The 24,307-nt window shown below is 29.5% G+C and overlaps 2 protein-coding genes and 1 long non-coding RNA gene across 4 annotated transcripts; 2 read left to right on the forward strand and 1 right to left on the reverse strand.

The window, feature by feature from the left end:
- The first annotated feature begins 5,889 nt into the window (after positions 1–5,889).
- Positions 5,890–7,056, forward strand: LOC121174609 (uncharacterized). The gene is made up of 2 exons (XR_005890796.1): positions 5,890–6,253; positions 6,789–7,056. It is a non-coding gene; the product is annotated as an uncharacterized lncRNA (long non-coding RNA).
- A 6,093-nt stretch (positions 7,057–13,149) lies between these two features.
- LOC100527251 (A20/AN1-like zinc finger protein) lies at positions 13,150–14,486 on the forward strand. 2 transcript variants are annotated; one of them, NM_001250100.3, is made up of 2 exons: positions 13,150–13,319; positions 13,630–14,486. In NM_001250100.3, the coding sequence occupies exon 2, from the start codon at positions 13,661–13,663 to the stop codon at positions 14,141–14,143; it is 483 nt and encodes a 160-aa protein (NP_001237029.2). In that variant the 5' UTR covers positions 13,150–13,319; positions 13,630–13,660; the 3' UTR covers positions 14,144–14,486. The 2 variants fall into 2 exon arrangements, with proteins under 2 accessions (NP_001237029.2, NP_001349392.1); NM_001362463.1 differs by having other exon boundaries at positions 13,653–14,486.
- Positions 14,487–17,045: 2,559 nt separating this feature from the next.
- On the reverse strand, positions 17,046–21,578 carry LOC100819446 (purple acid phosphatase 22). The gene is made up of 5 exons (XM_003521406.5): positions 21,060–21,578; positions 20,673–20,964; positions 18,556–19,124; positions 18,365–18,453; positions 17,046–18,100 (listed from the first exon to the last, which is right to left on the reverse strand). The coding sequence occupies exons 1-5, from the start codon at positions 21,363–21,365 to the stop codon at positions 17,881–17,883; spliced, it is 1,476 nt and encodes a 491-aa protein (XP_003521454.2). The 5' UTR covers positions 21,366–21,578; the 3' UTR covers positions 17,046–17,880.
- Between the last annotated feature and the right edge of the window lie 2,729 nt (positions 21,579–24,307).

Consider the following 24,307-nt stretch of genomic DNA (forward strand, 5'->3'; position numbering starts at 1 on the left):
AAAAAGCTGAGAATCATATATATATATATATATATATATATATATATATATATATATATATATATATATATATATATATATACTTTTCTTTAATGTTTTTCCCATAAATTAAAAAATAAATATTTTAAGATAATAATACTGCATTTATTAAGGGTGTCAATTCTACTGAAATATATTTATAAGTGTTTTAAAACAACATTTATTATTGCATAAAAACATTTATTAGAAGTTAAAATTACAGTAATCATTTTAACTTTTTCATTAAAATTTAAAACGTTACTAGTAAACATAATCTTTTAAATGTTAAAACAATAAAACATCAATCAATTTAAAATAGAAGAAATACTTTTTAACACGCTTTTTATTAATTAAAATTTGCTTAAGAATCAAAAGTAAAAACAACCACACTCGTAGCGCATCCAAATCTGGTTTTTGAATATCCATTTGGCATCCTCGGACACAATTCTCAATGCAGAAACCAGAAAGGTGAGAATCATAGAAAACAGAATAATAGTCTCTTCTCTTGTTAAAAAATGACACGTTTCTTAAACATGGGATAATTGTTTTTGAATAGTAGTACCTTTTTATCACACTTTTGATTAATTAAAATTTATATTTATTAGAATTGAACACACGTAAAACAAATGAAAAGATTTATACAAATTTTATCTAATAAAATAAAATGTATAGAAAAATGTACTATTGCCATTTTTCTTTTTAAATTACTTGTTACTTTTTTATATAATTTTGACCTTTTGCGCCTCAATAATAAAAAAGCCACGTGGTGGTTTTAAAATATATATTTTTCTTATAATGTTAAGTTTTTAGGGTTGAACATTCATACTTTATTTTCTAATCACATGGTTTAATTTTATATTTAAAAGTGACCGGTAAATATATTTTTAATTTATCTATTTACGTTATTAAAACTAGTGTTATAAAAAAAATTGTTTAAGCTCCTTTTATTCTCACACAGTGTACTAGGAATAATTTAAAAGGCGGATCTCCACATGCTCTATTCAGATTCTCCGCTACAAATTAAGAATATATTTAAAATTAAATTACATTTCACAATTTATTGAAATTGGGTCATAAGTTAATTTTAATATGTTTAAAAAAGGGTACATGGTAAAATTAGATTTATTTTATTTTTATTGTGTAAATCAAATACATTTTTTATTCTTATAATTTTAATTAATTTTGTTTTTTAATCAAAAAATGCTTTGAAATTTTAGTTTATGGTCTTTATAATTTTACTCTATTTAAGTTTAGTTTTTATCGCACATGTCATCACACAATTCGTAAGTATCCTTTGAGAGATGACCAACAAAACTAATATATAGTTAATTACAAGAATCAAAACTTAGAAAAAACAATCTTTTTACGCATATAAATTAAAACCAAAATTAAAGTGAATTTTAGAGTTAAAAAAAGGTTTTACTTTGTTGTCCTTATGTAACAAGAATTGTATGTCTAAATACTATTCACAAAATCATCAAAAACATTAATTTAATACGTAGTAAGATTCAAATTTAACCTTATTTGATAAACTTTTTACAAAAACACAACTCAAATATAAAAGATTTAAAATTTAAATTCACCTCAATTATATAACTTTATAAAGACTAATATTCATGAATCAAACTAACTTTCAAATTTTGTGTTTCCAAGCACAGTAATAATTATATTTTATTTTTTTGGATTTTAGTCGTTTTTAACTTTTTCTTTTGTTGTCAAATCCAACCATGCAATACGAAAACAACAGAAAGGGGGATTTATAATTACTTTATTTATTAATCACGGTCACTCACAAATTAAAACAACAAATACCCTAAAGTATTTATAAAATAGAATTTTAGATACAAATAAACTAACAAAAGAACTTGTTTGTAATAAATAAAATTAATGAAAGACAATGTTTGGATATATTAAAAAATACTGAGAAAACATAATTACTTACTAATCATGAAAGAAAGAATAAAAATGTAATTAAACCATCTCACGAATATTTCATGGAGTCAATAACTTTATATGCTTTGGAATAAATAAAAATTATCTTATATGCTTTAAACTTAAAAAATATATTTTTTTTTCCAATTAACAGCTAAGGATGACATGGAGGATAAGACTTACAGCCAATGTGTGATCCGTTCCGTGTTACAAAATTGGAAAGGAATAATTTTAAAATGACGGATATATTAATAGGCTTCTCATGCCACGTTTATATTACATTAATAAAATCACTATGTTAATTCCAAAAGAAAAATCACACTCGTATATATTATCAAGAGGAGCTAAGGCCACAGAAAAATCACACTGATAATAGAGATACAAATTCGTGTCGAGATATGTGTTTCTATAAAAATTAATTATAATATATAAGTGCTTTTATATTTTCATCAAATTATAAATTATTATATAATTAAAAATATGAAATTTTATAATAATTACTTTAAAAATGATATTTAAATTATTTATAATTAATTTATGTTAATAATATATTAAAATTAAATTATATTTGTAAAAAGTCACAGGTGATGGTCAAAACACTCTTTATTTGCAAAAAATTATTATTTAATCTTTAATTTTAGGATAGTCAAAACACTCTTTATTTGTCCAGGAAATGGAGAAGTATCCAACCCCACAATGACCACAAGAATTTAACATAGAACTTATTGTTTTGGGGATGGGAAATCAGTTGATGATGTAAATAGTATATGATGGAATTCAAGTTTATTCATTTCTCAGGACAAATATCTAAGGTTAGTGAAAATTAACTATTGATAGCTATTAATGTTGACATAAAAATTTGACCCAATGTTTTATTTTTGTCCTAATTGATCTTGATTCGACATTAAAAGTATATAGGGACATCCCTATTAGACCCTAATATGAATGTATAAAAGCACTAAATTCTCACAAATTTGCACTTAAGTCATTTATTGTAGCAATGTCTATATTGAAATCTTCACTAGAATGATCAATCAATACTAGTATATCAACAACAAAATGAATCAACCAAAAATAACCCTAACCATTGTTGCTAAAGCTTAATTTGTTTGACACTGTTTGGTGAAGCCAATATGGTTGTTCTTGATAGTTGTTGAATCAATGATGTTTCAGAAATGGATTTGGTTCTTACACATGTGTGCATGATCGTATTTCAACTTTGGTTAAACTTATTTGGCAATTATTTAACCTTTTGGTTAGTATTGGTTAAGCTTTTCTAGTTGCCATTGATAATGTTTTGATGGGAGTGTTTGGATAACACACAAGAATCAATTTTACTCCACAAAATTATGGTGACATCATGAAAAAATAAAAGCAATTATTTGTTACTTTTCCTTCATCATAAAAATTTAATTAATTTTTTTCTATCATGAATCTAATTCAAACACACACTAAAGTTTCTGAGTGGTTGAGCATAAATGGTAGCAAAGTAGTTAAAGTTAAACCTTTTTCCCTCTCCCTCTCAGTTCTTTTATATAATGTTGATTATTTTAATAAGTGGTTGAGCATAGACTTAGCACATGGACTTTAGCATATTAAGTGTTGTTCGATTTACATTTGTGGGGTGATTAAAAGTTGGCACTTTCGTAAGAAAAAAAAAAGTTGGCACGTTTGTGATTACTTTTGTCTGATGGGAAAATGTTAATATTTTGCCTTAAATGGCAATAATGTTGATATTTCTGTACTTTGTTTTTTTTTATACTCAGCAATAATGTTCACTGCTATTGTATTTGGTATTTCCATACTCATAGTATTTTATTATGTAATTACATATTCTAAATTGTATGTTTCTTTATAGTTTTCATTTTGAGTTATAAGTGTAGTATGCAGCTTTTTTTCTTTCTTAATCTTGGGTATCCTTTGCCTGGGAGCCAACGAACTTTTAACTTGTTGAGAGTTATCATAGTTATTAGAGAGTAAATAAGTTACTTGATATTATTAATTAGAGGTTAGCTGATAAGTTGAAAAATTAGTAGATTAATTTATTTTCTCCACTTGTATATGTGGCACATTATGTGTTTATTTTAATTTATCTCCATCGTACATTCAATCATTTCTAAATTACGAATTGTTAAGTTTTTTTTTATCTCATTTGAACCATATTTCAATCATTTTTTTATAGAGGAAATAGCACTACTTCATTTCATTTAGAATCATAGAATAGATACAATTTAAAATACCATTATTAGCTTGATTGATAGCATAAAATCATGATGTTTTTATAAGATTGTGTGCATCAACACTTAAAAAAATAGATTAAAAATTCATTATTTCTTTTATTTCTCAAAATTTAAAAATTTAATTTAAAGATATTATTGTATTTTTTCTTTTAAAATTAAAATTAAAATATAATATAATCATCAAATTTTAAAAAATTGACCAAATAAAAATTAAATCTATACAAAATCTTAATTATTAATTCTTAAAATATCTCAATTAATCATTATTATTATCAAAATTACCATTATCGTCATTAATGTTATTTTAATTAGTATTATCATCCGTATAATCGTTGTGACTTCCATCATCTTGATCATTATAATTGTGGTATCATTAGCTGTATGGTGATGATGATGCGTTCAGATAGAATTCCTTAAACCAATAATATTTAGCTTGCCAAAATTATATATTGACAGACGTATGAAACACATGTAGGCGTATGTAGCATGTCTAAAAATTAAACAAAAACAGGTTTTGCATCCATCTTCTTACTCAATCATAACTACTCTCAACATGTGCTGCACATGACAAATTTCTCTTATTTGTACTTACTCATTATTTTACTCATTAAAGCATCAATTATTTAATTTTGAAATACTTAAGACTAACAATGAAGTATGCAAACTGCAACTAAAGACTAAAGGGACAAGATTGAGTCCAGTATTTTTTTTTTTCCAGTTAAGGGAATCCCATATATATTTATCTTGAAATTATATTTTTTATTTTTTTGGTTTTTCACATATATTTTCCTCCAAAAGCATTCTTGTTTGAAACATGACCAAATACTAAATATTGATTCATCTCCCAAAAAATCATGAATTCACAATACACTACTCTCATATATATTCAGACAGTTATAGTGAACTTCAAAACTATAAAGCCATGTCTACTATTGTGCATATGATTGTTGGGTACACATGTTTCTCCTATCAATGAAAGGATACAAACACAAGCAAGACGAAAAGGGCAACCGATAAATATGCAAAGTTTTGTAATCTTCTGTCTCATTATAATTGTTATTACATGTTATTTTATACATATTAAAAAAAATTAATAAATAGATAAAAAATAACAATAAATTAAGTTTTTTTATCTATAAAAATTAAAATCATTTTATGCATTTAAATTTTACAAAACATGTGTCGTCTAATTTTCCAAAAAAAAATAACGTGCTTAAATTTATTTAGTTAATGGAAGAAGATTAATTTATTTTATTTTTTATTTTCTTCTCTTACCAAGTGCTTATAAAGAAGTTTGTCCAAAAATACTTTTGTGCAAATAAAAAATTAGTTATATTTGAACATATTAATTAAGAATAAAAAAATAATGGAAAGTTTAGATAAAATATATTAATATTTAATTTATATAAATAATTAAATATCTACATTTAATGAAAATGAAAATTATGCATAAAACATAAAATATTTATCTACATATACTTTTGTAGAAATTAAATTAATTCATTAACTATTTATATATACTTTTTCTTAATGAATAGTAAAGTTTTGGTTTAAATATAAAATTTTCGTACAGTACAAACAATTTACATCATCAAATTAAAAATATTTATTATCTTTATTATTATTGTAATTTATGTTAGTCCCTTGCTAAATGAAGTTAAATAACTCCTTTAAAATTGATGATGTGGCACATTAAATGTCACATAATGTCTCTTTTTTTTTCCAGAAAAATATCTATTTCAGTTGATTCAAAATAACATTTTAATACAACTTGAAATTTGATAGAAATTATGAATGCTAACAAAAAATAATAATGTCCTAGTTAACTTGTGAGTACCATTATTGTCTTGCCTTTTTAAGAAACTCACCAATAAATCTGAAATATTATGTAAAACCTCCATACACTTAGAAAGAATCATTTGTATATTTGCTATTACAGCTCATTAAATCATCCACCACTGACTTAGAATCAACTTCAATGATAATACTATGATAACCAGTTCTTGAACCCAAAGAAGACCTTGTAATAATTAATGCTCACTCTTCTGCTTATTTCGGATGAGGTACTAATTCCATTGAGTTCTTGCCTTTATTAATCTCCCATGATCATCATGTATGCACATACCAACACCAAAGCAAAGCTGATTTCAAAAAATTGCAGCATCAATATTGTGTTTGAGCGAACCTGTTTCAGGAGGTGTCCAACTGTGATTAGCTTGATGTTTGAGCTTGATTTGAATTATGAGCAGGATCTTCTCTAGCATGCTTCCATTCCATTAGGTACTACTGAGTGACATTAGAAATAGACATGTGAGGTGGAAGCTCTAGACACTCCCATATTTTCTGGTTCCTCCTGGTCCATATTGTCCACAAAATAACAGTTAGCTGATCCTTATGCTTGGGTTGAAGAGAAGACAGAAGATCAAGCAGCAGTTCTTTGATGCCCTCTTCTGCTTTAACCTTATGCTGAATTTTTTAACAAATAATGTCTTATGTGTTTGTCCATGTGTCATTTACATAAGCTAGGGACTAAAATAAAATTATTAAGATGTATCTTTTTCTCTTTCTTCAATTCAACCTCTTTCTTTTTTTTTCTAGGGACTCAAATGGTCGGGTGTTGTTTTCTTATGCTGCTAACATAGGATCTGGTTCAGTTGTTATAGCTGAACTTTGGGCAATTTTGCTTCGAAATAAAATTTCTTGGAGATTGGAGCCGAGGGTACAAGCATTTTTGTGTTGAATCTGATTCTCTTGTGTCTACATCCTTACTAAACAATGAATGTCGTTCCTACCATCCTTGTTTTATTATGATCCAAGATATTAATATTAAGGAGTATGCCTTGCAGGGAGGTTCTTTGAAGTGGAATCATACATTGCGATTTTGTTTTTTTTTATTACTGTTAGTGCTGATGTAATTTCTACTTAGTTTTCAGTTCTGGGGATTTTCCCCTGCCTTTCAAAAAAAAAAACCTCTTTTTTTCCTCTTCCTTTCTTGAGTATGAATTCTCTTCGATTATTTTTTTTTTGAAGAGTGTGCAAATTACACATCCCATCATTCAAAGTCTGTTTATTTATTTTTTATGTATTAAAATTAGTATACGGTTAAAATTTCATGCAGTTTTTTTTTTCTTTTTCAAGTGAGGATCTTTTTCCTTCTTTTCTTCCTCTTTATTTCTCTTTGTCACTTTTTTCCATTTTTCTTCTCTCTCTTCCTCACTTCTGCATACATACACAAGTAACCGTATAAAAGAATGATTCTTATCCTACACCCCGCTTCCTCTCTCAAAAGCATGTCTGCTTCCACTATTTGCTGTAGCCACATGCATGCAGAAAAACATGTATTCTCACCCAACATTTCATGACATATATGTATGTATGTATGAATCTGAACATTTGTAGTTGGAAAATAAAAAAGTTCAAGGGAGTAGAGGGACCATTATATTATATCAATAGTGGAAGAATCTAGCTAGAATATGCGACTGAGTTCATAATTTCTTCTTTTTCTTAGAACTGCACATTTAATTAAAAGAAAATGTGAAACAAGTCCATAGCATCCATCCATGAGTTGCTCTCCACCCAATTGGCAGAATTGAATATTATAAAATTATGAATTAAACTTCTGCATATAGCCCACTTTTCACTCTGTTTGTGTGTGGATTATTGGCATCTTCCCTTTTTTTCTAGATCACACCCGTGCATAAATTTCCTGGATAATGAGAGGTTCCCGGGTCATTCAATTTTGTTCTATTCATCATTATCAGCTTAATGTTAAAGCTAACCCTTTAGATTTATTGGAAAATTTTGATGCAAATGATACAATTTTTACTATCATATGACATTTATTCATAGCAAACAAAAAGGAACATAGCCTACTTTTTATTCCTCCCCAGATTTACATTCATTATTTTCTTATCATTTATCAACGTGGCCTTAGTTAAAACTTAAAAGTTAAAAGGCTCTGGAAAGGATTTTATTACTAATGCAAAAAACATGATAGTAGCAGAGGTTCTCACAATTGGCATTTCGCAAACAAAGTTTCGAATCTTCTGATTTGCAACGTGCGGTTGTATATGTTAAGATTCGACAACCTTGGTGTTGACTGTCATGATTTTTATTTTACAAACAGCCCTGGTAACATTTTGGGGTGGATTTAGTTTGTTGCTGCATCAAATATGGGATGATGTCATGTGTATTGGGTGCTTCACAATATGTTTGATGTTCATGCCAAATCTTGTGCTGTTCAATAAAATTAATTCATTGGTGACAAAAAGAAATTTTCTTTTCTTTTTCTTTTAATCCATTAATGTATTTATATGTATATAGAAATATCAATGATTCAGTCTTGTTTTAATCTGATAAATGCTATGTTTTTTTTAAGTGGGTGAAATCTTAAAGTTGATGATCCTCTTGATGTGTTGTTTTTAATACTGAAAGAGAGAAAAAGAGTGAGCAAGCATGGAGGAAAGAGAAAGAATAGAAGTGGAAGAAGAGAAAGGGAGAGGAAGAATTAAAGAGAAAAGGTGGGAGAAAAAAATATATGATAATATCTTTTTGTTATTTTCTAAAGGCAAAGTATTCTCGTAACCGCAAGCATATGGCCGATTCCGGAGACGCAAAAATTGTTAGAATATTAATATGATAAGGTAATTAGTTATAAATTATTAGTAGTAAATAAAATTTTAATTCTAATTATTTCATCATTTTAATATGGTATTATAGACGGAGGAGTTTAATAGTGATATTTTTTTTTTGTTTTTTAGTCTATGTCAATTATTAAATGATTTATTTCTTTGAAGTCACAATTTCTAGATGGTTATATAACGAGGATCATATCATGTTTTTTATTTGAAATAATTCATGATGGTAAAATTTTTTTGTTTCAGTTTTTTTAAATGATTAAGTCATTTTTCTTTTGCTTTTTATGTGGTTAAGTTATTTTTTGTTTTGTTTTTCTCTTTCAGGTGATTAAATAATTTTTTTTGCTTTTGTCTTTTAGGTGATTAAGCCGTTTTGTTTCTATCTTTTTAAGTGATTAAATTATTTTGCTTCTACTTTTTTTTGGTGGTTAAGCCATTTTTCTTGTTTAAGCTTTTTTAAGTAGTTAAGTCATTCTCTTGCTTCTAACTTATGGTGGTTAAGCCTTTTTGCTTCTCTTAAGAGGTTATGCGTTGTGTTATGACATTTGCTTAATGGTTAAGTTTGTATTTGTTGACTTTGATCAATGTGCAAATCTTCTCATCAAAGATCTTACATTTTCGTGTCACAAATTTCTGATGAACAAAATTTGCATTGTCTTTGCCACCAACATCTTGTGGGGGCATGTTAAACTATTGATATGATAGAATAATTAACGATAAATTGTTACAATTTAAATTCAAGTTATAGATAATTTTGAGTTTGATATTCCTTTGTATTCTATATGTATCTCTTGTACACTCATGATAAGCATTGAATAAAATCTTATTTCAATAGAAATCATCAAAGTAAAATTTGCATCTATTAATAAAATCTTTTCTTTGCACATGATTGAGTAATCAGATCTCTATCAATGTGCTTAAAAAATTCATTCATGTATTAATTATGTTAGACGTTGTTGATTATATATCCTTAAAACTTCATTTTAGTCTTTTAGCCAAATGTATTTAAGAGGGGAGGAAAAAATACTACTGTAGAAGCAAAGCACACTTTGATTAAATCCTCCGGTAATTGGCATATATTTGTGCTCAAAGGTGAGTTAAGATGGGTCACTTAATGTTTCACATTATTAAAGTTAACAATTAATTATTATCATCCAAAGACGAACATGAGAATGATAAAATAGATGTATGATCATAAGAAAAAATGAGAGAAGATGATGTAAGCTCAATTGGAGCTTGTAGGCCTAGGATCTTCTTTATTAATGGATTTCTTTACTTCTTGAGAGATGAATGACAGCGGAATGAAGAAGGAAGAGAGAAAGGAGACGCCACTTCAAGGAGAAGATGAGTCTAGAAGAAGCTCACCACCATAGGAGGTCATAGATAAGAGCTTGGAGGAAGAAGGAGATGAATGAAGGAAGAGGAAAAAAATAGCACAAAATTTTGTGCTCTAAAAGAGATTTGAAATCTGAAGTTTAATTTTCAAATGATCAAAGTTCAAAAAATGCACACACATGACCTCTATTTATAGCCTAAGTGTCACACAAAATTGGAGGGAAATTTGAATTTCTATTTAAATTTCACTTGAATTTGAAATTGAATTTATGGAGCCAAAATTTCACTAATTATGATTAGTGAATTTTAACTATGGTTCAGCTCACTAATCCAAGATCAAGTCCAAGATTCTTCACTAAGTGTGCTTAGGTGTCATGAGGCATGTAAAGCATGAATGACATGCACAAAGTGTGACTATATGATGTGACAATGGGTGTAGCAAGCAAATGCTCACCTCCCCCTCTAAAATTTAATTGGATTGGACTTCTTCCAATTCAATTAAATTTATTTCTCAACACACATCAAATATTCATTTAATGCATGTGAAATTACAAAACTATCCCTAATACAAAAACTAGTCTAGGTGCCTTAAAATGGCTGAAAAATCCTACATTTCTAGGGTACCTTTCCTACATTATTGAGCCCTACATACAAGGCCCAAAAATAATGAAATCATAATCTAATATGTACAAAGATAAGTGGGTTCATACTTAGTCCATAGGGTCAAAATCTACCCTAAAACTCATGAGAACCCTAGGACCTTCTCTTGCATCTCTGGTCTAATCTACTTGAAGTCTTCTATCCAATGCTCTTGCGGAGTAAGATTGCATAAGAAGATTAAGGTAGTACTGATTAAGGAAAAAAGATGATGGAAAAATTAGTTAAGGTTTGAGCATATATAAAGAATACCATAAGAGGCATCAATTAAAAAAAGTAAATTGTATGATTTTTAGAAGAAAAAAAACAAGAGACGAGGGAGGCCAAAAAATAATATTAGAGAAAATTTTTAAGTTAGATTTAATAATATTTATTAAATTTTAATTTTTAATCATATTAAATAATATTGTATGATTTATATAGTTAACTTTTATTAGTTGGATAAGACTTTGTTGTTGTTATATTTATTAAAAGGTTAGAAACAAATCTTTAACATTGAAAGCAAAACGCTTCAATTTAGTCCATACTTAATTAGTATATAAATGTGCACAAAGGTGGGTGAGGATGAGTCAGTTAACACACTATATTATCAAAGTTAACAACATTAGTTAACTATCATCCATTCAAAGGTCAATGCGAATATCGGTCAGTTGAAACTTGGAAGTTTCTTTCAAGGGCTTTTTTAGTTTTCTTTTTTTAATTTCTTCGACTGTAGGGACTAACTTGAAATGGTCATAAAAAAAACATATTTGCTCAAAACAATCAATATGTAGCATTAGACTAAGTGATTGCCGAGGTTCACACAGAAACATACACTTTGAATTTTAAAAATAAAAAATAAAATCATGACTATCCTCACTTAGAAGAAAAAAGGCATTAGAGTATTGACATATACCATGTATCAAAATCTAGATTTAGCAAATTAGCAATGTTCATATCTTACAAAAATAAATCATTTATGGATTTTATAAATAAAAAAATCATACATGTTCTGTTCAGTGTTTTTTTTTTTCATTGCGAAAAGATCATCTATGAAGATCAAGTCAATATTCATTATCTTTCAACCGGAGAAAGAGCACCTTCGGAGACGAAGTTAATCGTTTAGCCTATTTTATCATTACATCCCATGGTTCCACACTTCCCCTGTATAAATAATATCAAATGAGTTTAAAAAACAATGGTTTAATTTTTAATTTTTGTAAAATTATAATTTTTATTTTTAATCATTGTATATTATATTTGTTTTATTTTTAATTCTTAAATCTCTATAAATAATACTTTGAATATTGAAAAAAGTTATTTAAAATGTTACAAGAACAAAAAATAAAATAAATATAATTTATAAAAATTTCAAAAAAAGAAAAAAAAACAAAAACATATTAAATTGCAAGTACTAAAAAATACGTAAGAAAAAAAAATCAAATGAGACTGCCAGAATGATGTAACGAGAACTAGCAAGCAGCATCAGGTTTTTATCGTTGTTTGACAAATTGAAGGGTCGCGCGTGTGGGTGCATTACAATTTACATGTCGAGGCATGTTTGTTAAGATATTTATTTTTTGGTTGAAAATTGAAAAACGAATTCGGCATGTTGGTTAACATATAATATAAGATAAGCTTATTCTCTATGTATTATTTAATTACAATTAATTATTAGGGTGGGTCTAAGTCTAACTAGGTGCCACGCCTTCTCACCAAACACGCTTCTTCCACTTTGGCTTCTTCCCTTTTTCTTTTTCCACCGTGTTTTGATTTTATCGATCCACAGCGTTCAGAGATTTTTTTTTTGTTTAATTCATGCATTTCCACGTCCGTTCAGTTTAATTTGATGAGAAATAATAGTTAATTAAATTTAATTGAGTATCTTTGTATATATTGAAAATTAATTTAAAGTAAATGCCAACTAGCACTGATTAAAAAATAGTACTATTATACAGTAGTTTTCTAGATTTTTTAGTAAAATGTTTTTATTATTCATTTTCCAATTGGTTATATAATTAATTGGGAATTTTAATCCTTAATTATATTTAATTGACCATATTTTTATTTTCCTGGCAAGACTCCAATAATGACTTATTTTTAAGTATTTTCCCTTAGGTTGGTTGAAGTTTATGGGCCGCTGCCTTCTTCTCCACCACACCACTGCCGTCAAAGCCAGCCTGTCTCTTTTTCCATCTCACGTTAAAGCAAAAACAATTAATCAGTAATCTAATTAACAATAATGCATAATTTTCTCCTCCCAAGTCTCGACATAACTTTCCATCCCATTAATTAATTATCCTCTTAAGAATGAGAAGTTGAAAATGATCAATACCCATTTGTCTCCTTTCGCGGTGGCTTCCTCTTATTTTTTTCTTTCTCTCTCTCTTTCTCACTCTTATATCCTTTCCGAGTTCCGACTCTGTTAATCATTCTCCGTTAAGATTCTTTCTTCTTTCCTCTTTCCACTCTTGGTCTTATCTTCTTCACAATCCCACAACCACTCCTTGTTATAAATCAGGTACCAACTCTTTCTCCTTCTCCTCTCATCCCAATAACCCTTTATTTTTCTCGTTTTTTTTTTTTTTATAAAAAAAAAGAAAAAAGAAACATATTCTTGCAATTTCGTTGTACAAACAAAATTCCCCTATTTTCGGCACGCCTTTGTTGAATTTCCAATCTCTATTTTTCTTTCTTTCTATTTATACGTAATAATTCCAAAAAGCCTAACGCGAGAGATTCATCAGTTTTTCAATTATTCCTCGAATTTTGAAGGAATCATACAAACGCTTGAAATATTCGTCATCAACAACAACCTCACGCTGCTATAGATTTTTTTTTTCTCTTCTTACAGATCCAAACATGGCCGAAGAACACCGATGCCAAGCTCCCGAAGGTCACAGACTCTGCTCCAACAACTGCGGCTTCTTCGGTAGCCCCGCCACAATGAATCTCTGTTCCAAATGCTACAGAGACATCCGTTTGAAGGAAGAAGAACAAGCCAAAACTAAATCCACAATCGAAACCGCTCTTTCTGGATCTTCCTCCGCCACCGTCGCCGTTGCCTCCGCCGTGGATTCTCTTCCGGCGCCGGTTGAATCCCTCCCTCAACCGTCGGTGGTGAGTTCGCCAGATGTGGCCGCACCGGTTCAGGCGAACCGGTGCGGCGCGTGTAGGAAGCGCGTGGGATTGACTGGGTTTAAGTGCAGGTGCGGAACCACGTTTTGTGGGACTCACCGGTACCCCGAGAAACACGCGTGTGGCTTCGATTTCAAGGCGGTGGGGAGAGAGGAGATAGCACGGGCGAATCCCGTGATCAAAGGCGAGAAGCTACGGAGGATTTAATCTGCACCGTTGATATGATGATCGAAGCGATTAGGGTGAGTTGATCAGGACCGTCCGTCGTGGGCCGTTGATACGAACCTATTTCGAGCGTGTGTAAGAAAAAAAAAATCTATTAGTTATGACGACATTGGGAAGGGTTGAATAAGTCATATTTTGGAGGCTTTGCTTTGTGTTTGTTCATTAAAAATGGAAAATGTTAGGTCCACCCACGTTCGGAAATTGAGGGGTTTGTTTAGAATTGCAATGCAATGTAAAAAAGTGTAGTTTAATATTTTTCTACAGGCATTTCTATTTTTCTTCCGTTTGCGAGAAAGGTAAATTATCGTCTGCGTTGTATCCTGTCGTTCTCTCTTTTTCTCTTTCTTTTTGTTGCTCTCTGGATTTTTGTTTGAAAAACGAATATAGGTCAAAATAGACGCCTCGAATATAATTTTAAAATCCGATAGTGGAAAGTTGTGATCATATTATAACATTATAATAATAACAAAGGCTCGCTATAAATGTGTTGGGGGATAAACAAAACTATTCTGGAAGGCTGTGGCTGCTGTCCACTGAACCGAAAAGGTGAGAGAGTGGATGTACTCTAGGCCCAATTGTGGTCCTCCCAGTTGAGGTTGTGAATGGAAAAATGACATTTTAGATATGAAAGCTATACATATTAGTGTATGTTTGTTTTACTATGTCAAATAAATTTTTGGGAAAGAATGAAATTTGTAAAAGCATTCAGATTCTTTCTTTTATAATTTATAAAATTGAATTCGTTGATCTTTAGATTTATCTTCAAATTTATACACCTTATTTTAAACATAAATCCAAACATAACCTTAGTTTCTTAAAATTATATTCGAGATATAGAAAATTACACTTTAATATGTGAAATCGAACATGTTAGTAGTTGGACTTTATCGATTGTCATATAGTTTAGGGAGCAAATGTTGAACACAAGCCACTATTTATAGTTTTAGAGCATGTTTGGAGTAGTGTTCATGGATTCTAACTTGTATTAAAGTGAAAATAACTAAAAGCAGCTTCCATTTTTTTACAATTTGATGTGATTTATAGCGTATTTGAAAATTCATTAAGAAAGAAATTATATTTGAGATGTGGAAGTTAGAATCCATGAACACTATTCCAAAAGTTATTCTTGATATGAAACATGTATCTAAACATGCGTTATAATTACTAATTTCTTAAAATCATAAACAAGATGTGAAAAATAACATCCAAAATGTCAAAAACAAATATGCTATTAAGCCTTGAATACTTATTTAAAGTAAATTCAAACACCTTTAAAATATATGCACGTCATTCAATACATAAGCAAAACCAAAAAGGACTTTGTTATGAGTTGATTGAATAACTTGCACAAAATTTGACGATTAAATTAGTATGAGCTTATTTAGTGTTATCACTAGTTCATTGAGTTACCTAAAATAAGGGGTTTCCCTTTATTTGTAGGGATCAAAGTGAATGGTTTGTCAGTCTAGTTGAATTCTTATTCATACGTTAGTTTATTTATTTAATTAAAAGTGTTTGGAACATTAATTGTTAAACTAGCTATTTTTAGAGGAATGGTTAAACTAGCTGAAAATATAAAATAACATAAAGAAACACATTTATATGGTTTTTATATAAATTATATTTTTCTAGAAAAATAATTTTTAGGGTTAAAAAATAAATTAAAGCATGTGATAACTTAAATAAATAGTATTAATGTTTAATTTAAGTGTCATGCCAAATACACATAGAAATTGGCGTCGATGTGAGGAGTAAGTGTAAGGATAATGAAGGCTTGAGATGAGTGGCCTCTCATTTGATGTGATGATTCATTGTAATATTTGTGTGCTTATGTTTGCTAGAGCAATATATATTAAGTGTTTAGTTTTCTTAAGCTTGGCTAAGTAAAAATCACTTACATGAGCCATGAAAACTTAATCAAAACTATAATTAAATGAAATGTTTTTCCGACTAAATTAAATCAAGCGTGAAATAATTGGATTAATCTTTAATTCAATTGGTTACACAAGCTAGTTTGATAATAGATAATGAAAGTATTTGAAAAGTATTAATTAATTTTCCAAGCTTAAATGTGTTTTTAAGTACTTGTAATAGATTCAAGTTGTAATCCATTACATTGTTCTTAGTTCTGTTTTAAGAACTCTGCAACATAGTAACCAATTACTACTTCAAGATAATCAATTACAAGGTTTCTAAACTACTTTTTTTTTTTATAAAAAAAATCAACTTAATGTCATGTAAAACAAACTCTATACTAATTATAAAATGATATATCATGTATGTATGTAAATCTTGGTGTTATTAATTTTTATCAGTGATTGAACAGAAAATTGTCAACATGATATGTTTTTAATTAAGAAATGTAATAGAAGGATTAACCTACAAGTAAATAAAATTATATTTTAAAATATGTGATAATTGGTCTACCAAAAAATGTGATAATTGGTATTAGAATATATGCGTGGTTTTCTCTGAGCAATATAAATCTCAAAATTTACATTGATCTCTCTCATTATCTATCTCAATTCTCAACTAAAATAAATCAAAAAATATATTAGATCCTCACTTTTTTATATGAACCGTTCTTCTTAGAAGCAATTATTCTTACACGCGTTTCCCTTCTCTCTCGTCACCTTTAAAATAAACAACTCTCATACACCAGCGTTAAACTGTTCTTACATGCTGCCTGTTTTAGTTTTTTATTTTTCGGTTCGGGAAGTTCTTTCTTGCCAGTTGTATTTACCAAGCTACTCATAGAATCATAATTTTTGTTTTTGGGATCATGAACCCACTCACTGCTCTCTTTTAAATTTAATTGTCTATTCCAGTATTCCTTCAAGTCCTGTCATGTGATACCATGGCCAAAGGGTGATGCTTCTAATGTGAACTTAAAAATTATTAGTGCAAATGCAATGAGAATGACCTGAAACAACAAGCTGGATTATTATATTGCTACACACACAACTGTGTTTATAAAAGGTTATGGGCGTATTTTGTGTTTATATTTTCTTTTTATTAATTTTTATATATAGTCTCGTTGATTTCATCTTTATGAAGAAATTCATATAAAATTTAAAAGATGAAAGAATTTATTGACAAGAAAACTCATTTAAATTTCTCTTTAGATTTTTCTTTCCTTGCTCGACAAGTTTGTCCTTGTCACATGCCACAAATTCAATTGTGACCTATTTTTCTAATCTTACCAAATTTCTTCTTTAAGGTAACGATGGATTTATTTTTTTTTTTTTAAAAGTTGAGAATTTACAAGCAAATGTATCATAGAAAACTGAGTTGCAAAGAAAATGAAAATAAGAGAATCAAGTTTTCCATTTATTTTGATCTGAATTTTAATCTAACAACAAATGGAAGCATGTTCATATATTCACATCAAATTGGTAAAGGGTCCCCTGCTATTTTTTACAGTAACATGCAGTTAATCGAGAACACATTATTTTCAATCTGGATTCTTATTTGGTTACAGAGGAGTTGTGTAAAATCATGGGCCTAATTTGACAAAGATTCGAATCAAGAACTGAAGTGCATTGAATTTAAAGATAGTAAAATTCTTTTGAACTCTGATATCATATCAAAGAGGCCGAGTGAGATGCTAACACATGTTATAATGTGTTTCATTCCTCATCCTAACTGAAGATACTTGCAAGTAATTAATGATCTTCTCTTTCTTGATAGGATAATTACGTACCTCTCCAATAAGAAATTTATAGCTCTTCGTTAGCAGCATCTTGTTGGTCTGGTGTCTTCGAGCATGCTTTCGAGCTGCTTAAACTCTCTATCCAAACACCATCAGCTACAACCGCATCAGCATCATTGTTTCGGTGCCATGACCAATGTGCATGTGTTTCATTTAGTATTCGCAACCTTCCATGTCCAAAGCTTGGCTCTCGATACAATGAGAGCGGGCTCGGAGGGTTCTTAAACCTATTATCAACAATCAACATGCAAAAATGTTAATCCATCAAGGCCCTAAGAAAGAGTAAAAAATCTTTGAAAATATATAAATTAAAATCATTGGTTAACATTTAACATTAATACTATATCTTGGGTTATTTTTATAAGAAACAAATTTTAGTATAAAATAAGCTAAAACTTATTTCTTATTTATACTAAAATTTGTTACTTATAAAAGGGACCGGATAAAACTTGTTATCGTATATTGAGGGAATAATAAATAGTATATCTCACATTAACGCAAGGCCTTCCCGATTTCCTCCGTCCCCAATTGTCACGTACATTGGTCCACATGAATCAGCCTTATTATCGTAAATTCGAGTCTGCAACGAACTCAATTAGTTAATAATAATAAAAAAAAGAACACACGAAAGTGAAATATTTACTACTAATTAATATAAAAATACTGAAAAAGTGTGACATACGAAGCGCTCATAAGCATGAACATGGCCAGCAAAAACCAAGTCAACGCGTGCCTCATAAAGCAACTCCTCCATGGCTTGTCTCATGGATTCACCTTCACCTTGGTGTGCCTCATTAGTGTTATACCAAGGTGCATGCAACAACACAATCACCCAAGGTGTCTTGGCCCTATCAATGTTGGCGAGGTCAGATTGAAGCCACGTGTATTGTTGTGATTGAGCGTCAAAATCAGTGTAGGAACCTAGCATGATGAAGTGGGTGGCAGTAACCTCGAAGGAGTAATAGAGGTTTGAGGTGGAGCCACTTTGTTGGAAGGGCATGGGCCAGCGAGCATTGTAGGCTTGGAAGCCTTGTGGGTAGATAATGGGGAAACTCTCAATCTCGTGGTTGCCTTCTGTAACCATCCATGGCCTTTTACTAGCATATGGCTCCACCAAACGACCAAAAGAGTCCCACAAAGGTTGTTGGGAATCTGCATAAGATAGGTCTCCTGGTAACAAGAACACGTCATAGTCGTTGCTGTCAACGTGTTTTAAGGTTGATGCAGTCCATTCTGTTTGTCCCAAGTCCCCTGCACACAAAAATATATAACATGATTATAAAGATTTTCATCCACATCTTTTGTCCTGGGTATAGGTACCAAAAAACACAATAAGGTGTGACTCTCGGCCTCTGGGTCTGCCAATCAATTCAACTATAAATTTAAAGTCAAAGATAATTCTTTTGTTTTTATATTTCTGGTCAACAATCAACTATGGGCGTTTCTACTTATGGCCATTTGAATACAGGCTAGCTATAGCATTTTTTTTTTAGCTATTTTTATGTGGGTTTTCGTTTGGTTCCTTGTATCATGGCCCAAAAATCTATTTTGTCAGGTATGACTAGTTGTCTAAGCTAACACTATAGATATCCCTTTTAACTCTTCGCACCACCTGTCATTTAAAAAACGACAAAGATATTCTTCAGGAAAACAAGTTTCCATTCTAGATCGTAACATAACACAAATAGGTTTTCGTGAAGAGTATTTTTTTTCTAAAATGAATTGAGAGCTGTGTGAAGAGTAAACTGAGGGTGCGAGTAGCATGGGCCTTATACATTGGATAGTTAGATGTGTATTCTGTCCACTTTCATTTCATGCCCGGCCCAAGCTTAATTTTCTGCTTTTATATATTTAAATAGAAGTGAGAGCTCAATAGGAAAGGAGAAGGAAAAGGAAAAGGAAAAACTGAGCTCTTCTCCACCATTTCGGCATTTCCATAGAATTAAAATAAAAAAGAAGAAGAAGGAAGTACAAAACACATAGCTGAAGTAAAAGGGAAAATAATAAAGATGCCTTAGTTTTCTTTTCTTGTTTTTTTAGGGCTCAGACTCCTTAGCTAATAAAACTGCAGCAAGATGCAAGAGTGTACAGATTCAAACATAACACTGCACTTAGCTTTATTTTTGCCTTCTCTTCTCCATGTTTAGGTTTTCCATTTTCCAATAAAAAAAAAGTAATGTTCTTCTGAAACAAAAATTGTTATATCATTTTAAATTTCTCTCACAAATCTACCTGATATCAGAAAGATGTCCTATTTAGTATTTTATTTATTTAATAGGTAATTAAGCAGCTTAACAATAAAGTTTTGTAATTTGAACGGAAATTTAGAGTTAGTTAAAAGCTAACCAATATCCTTGTGACATTGAGTAAGAAATTAAAAGAAAAAAAAATCTTGGACCACATAAAATTATAATATACATGACTTTTTTTATATATTCATACTAAATACTTGTTCTAGTTTCTTATCCTTAGGATCACCTTAGAAAAAACTTATGGAGTAATGAACTAATGATTGGCTATTGATTTGTTTAGGCAAGTTTGGCAACTGTGGACAGGTGGTGTATAATCCTTATCCTGTCCCACGACGGCGGCTTGAAGAACTGATCTTAACTCATATAACTAATTTAACTCCACCAGACACCAGTTACGACTTACGAGGGTCGAGGGGGCATACCATACACAACACCGAAAGGTAACAAACATGGAAACAAAAGCACGAAACCGTAATACTAGTTTATGCGAAACTAGAATAAATCGTGAAGCAAAAGAAATCCCAACAAGAACAACTAATTAACTTACCAACGATGACGAATTCAATGGGAAACTTGGGTGGAGGTGTCTTGAAGGAAAAGTCAGGGCCCGACCCTCCGCACCTGTAGAAGTAAGTCGTGCCTGGCTGCAAAGGCCCAATTACAACGTTGTGTATCTTGCCGGAGTTATACAAAAAATATTGGTACGAGGTATGCAACCCCGTTGCTTTTTCTCTATATTCCCCTGCCTTTGTTCCGTACTCCACCACAGATTCTGTGTGCTTGTCTTCGGTTATCCACGACACCCTCATCTTCTCTTTCCCCACCAATGAAATGTGCACCTATAATTGCAAACATAAAAAATAATAATAATAACTCATGTACATAAGATGAATTTTTTAGTGAATTAATTGAGCTAATTAATTTTATGGTGAACCTGTTGGGGGTCTGAATGGGAGCCATGGTGGGGAGTGATGATGAGTTGGCCAGCTGGTTGACGAACAAAATTCTCCTGAGAAAGTAGTGGTTGTGGGAACAAAAGGAAGCATAGGGTGTGTAGGAGGATTGGGAACGCCATAAGGGACTTGCTACATTTTCCCATCATGTTGTTGTTATTTTGGGTTGGATTACTTGTTGATTGTAGCAATTTGTTTCTGGGAGTGAAAGGCATCATTTTGAATACGGAGGAGGGCCTGTTATATAATGGGGTTGCGGTAGATACACAGCATGAGATGGAATACATTTCAAATGGCAAAAAAAGAATTTGGAGTAGGGTGCAAGGTGTTGCAATGGCTTTGATTAAGATTTGTGAGGGTTAAAATTAGTTGAATTGTAGTGTTATCTTGCAGCAACGACCACACGGAAGAGCCTCTATTCTTCTCCTTTTTGCTTTAGTTCTGTTTCTCTCAGCCTTGTCAATTGGAGCATTTCTTGGACACGCGCTCACGCACGCATGCTTTCCATATATTGTTGATATTCTCATTGTCATTGAGTTATAAAAGACACATTTTTATATATCAATTAGGATTTAAGTGTCTATGAATGATATTTTCATTGTAATTATACATTATGGTATCGTGTTTGCTCCTAAAAAAAGTGATACAGAACCTTCTTAAACTATTACAAATTTTTAATTGGCAGATAAAATCAGGAGAGTGATAAAAATTACAGTCCAGACCACATGACCCACAGCTCAAATTTAAGACAAATAGTTTAACTAAAACAAATCCACGGTAGTTGATATATCTATTGGATAAAAAGAATTAAAAAAAAAAACAAGTTCATCTATGCATTGGATGATAAAGTTTAGACCACTGAACTGTAGAGATTATAATATTATGTCAATATAAATTATTATTTTAAAAAATTAAGCTACTAACTTTTTTTTGCTAAATTTTAAGGTATTAACTATTAAGTGAATGTACTCCTAAAAAACAAACTATTAAGTGAATATATATATATATATATATATATATATATATATATATATATATATATATAAAAAAGATGATTTATATTATATTCTTAACATTTTATAAATTTCTATATATATATATATATATATATATATATATACATTAAATAAAAAAGATAATTTTTTTCTCTAACAGTTTTTTAATCATATATTAAAGTGCGTGAAAATATTATAAAAGTAGTATATCCTTTGTTTATTTATAAATTACTGTTAATTATATACCATTTTAAAATGATGACTTTCATTAAATGATTCAGAGTCAGAAAAAAAAATTTATACAAAATTCTATGTATTGATCAATTTATACAAAATTTATACAGAATTTGATATAACCTTTTTTTACTATGATATAAAATAAAATGAGATTTAATAATAATAAATAATGAGTTGTACTAATCAAAAATAATAATAATAATGAGATGTAACGAATCACATATTAAAATGTATGAGAAAAGATATCATGCGTTAATATAATATAAAAGTTATTATAATTTTATTCATACCCACAAATTGATATTATAATAAATTTATGGACTTCTATAATATATCAGTCATGGGATTAAAATAGACGCTCCAAATTTAATGATATTGTAAACCCACCTTATTTTAACTCTAGGCATCACTCAGAGGTCCTCTTGCACGTTTCTTGCTTTTCGTTTTCGTGCCTCTTTCTCTTCAGCCTTTCCCATCCATCATTCCTTCTCTCCCTTTGCTCATTTCTTTTTTAATTGCATTTTCAATTGGTCAAATATAGTAGTTCTAGTAAATAAAATGACAAGACACTAGCCAGGGGCCATGCCTATATCATTTCTTTTATTTTTCAGTATCTTTTCAATTAAAAGGCTTGTTTTATAAAATTATAATATTTATATCTCTTAGAGAAAAAGAAAAATCAGAGATCATGTTTACCAGACTGTTTTATGCAGCATCTGAAAAAGAAAAAAGAAAGTCTGTAAAAATGGTTGAATCAAATAAGTTTATACAAGAAAGTCTCTAAATAAAGATTAATTAAGGAATAAAATTACACAATTTAACAATTTTTAATAATTAATCTTTTAGTCAATAATAATATATTTAAAAGAGTGTATTAATAAAAACTGCTGAGCAGATATTTTTTATCACACTTTATTATTAATTAGAATTTATCAAAATTATAAAATTATGATTATGTGTTAAATACTATTACTTGAATTTATTTCCAATTTAAATTTGACTAATCATACAATAAGTATGAGGCATCTTAAGTCAAATATTTTTTTATGATTTTTTCTCAATTATAAAAGTCTTATCCTTTTTAATTTATTCCTATTTAACATATTATAATATTCATTATTAATAAGGAAATATCAAATTTTAAAAGTTTCATCTCTTTTAATTTATTCCTATCTGCTACATTTGTTCTTTAACGTAATTCATAAAAGTTCTTGTTTTGCTTGTAAAAAAAAAATGTTTTTGTTTTGTTGATATAGAAAACAAGTTTAGAAAATAATCAACCAAAAAAAAGAATCCTTTCAAGAGATGAATTTTTCTATTGATTTCAATTGTCTCAAAATATAAAGTACATTGTCTACGAAATCCAATTATATCAACAAATAAGTTGATGTTTGATGTAGAACGATGGACAAACTAAGAAGCAAATCAAGTTATTAATTTGTTCCAATATGAGGACAAACAATTTGTTTTGACTTTTGACTGCATGCATTGCATTTGCATCATCATTAATCAACCACGATTCAACACTCAGCCTTTGCATGTCCTGGACGCCCCGTAGTTCCAATGACCAACTTTATACTCTTCGCCCGGACAAGGAAAAGTAAATCGCAGCTCCAATGGAAACAAATCATATCGCTACCGTGGCGATCAAATCTCCTTCTAGCATAACATTAAGTGTTTGGTTTGATTGTTTTGTATTTTTATTTTTATTGAAATAAAAAATGGTAATAAAAATATGTTTGGTTGTATTTCTAAAAATATTATTCGTAAAAATAAAAATAAGAAATAATCAAAAAATGAAAATAATAAATTTTCGTTTTCAGTTGAGAACAGAAACTTTATTTCAGATAAAATGAAATTGCGATAAACAATAAATATAATTTTAAATAAATCTAAAAATACAAAAAAACAAAAAGTCAATATATCATAAATTTTCAATAACAAAAAACAAGAAGTCAAATCAAACATATTTTCATAATTCTAATTTTTTGAAAATG

Source organism: Glycine max, chromosome 3 (genome assembly GCF_000004515.6).
Source record: "Glycine max cultivar Williams 82 chromosome 3, Glycine_max_v4.0, whole genome shotgun sequence".
NCBI lineage: Eukaryota > Viridiplantae > Streptophyta > Magnoliopsida > Fabales > Fabaceae > Glycine > Glycine max.

Bases quoted from the DNA above. Each gene is read 5' to 3' on its own strand.
- LOC100527251 (NM_001250100.3), top strand. From the start codon at position 13,661: ATGGCCGAAGAACACCGATGCCAAGCTCCCGAAGGTCACAGACTCTGC.
- LOC100819446 (XM_003521406.5), bottom strand. From the start codon at position 21,365: ATGTATTCCATCTCATGCTGTGTATCTACCGCAACCCCATTATATAAC. The intron at 20,965-21,059 runs GTTCACCATAAA...TTGCAATTATAG, and splicing joins CCCATTCAGACCCCCAACAG to GTGCACATTTCATTGGTGGG. The intron at 18,101-18,364 runs GTGAGATATACT...TGTTGATAATAG, and splicing joins CGGGAAGGCCTTGCGTTAAT to GTTTAAGAACCCTCCGAGCC.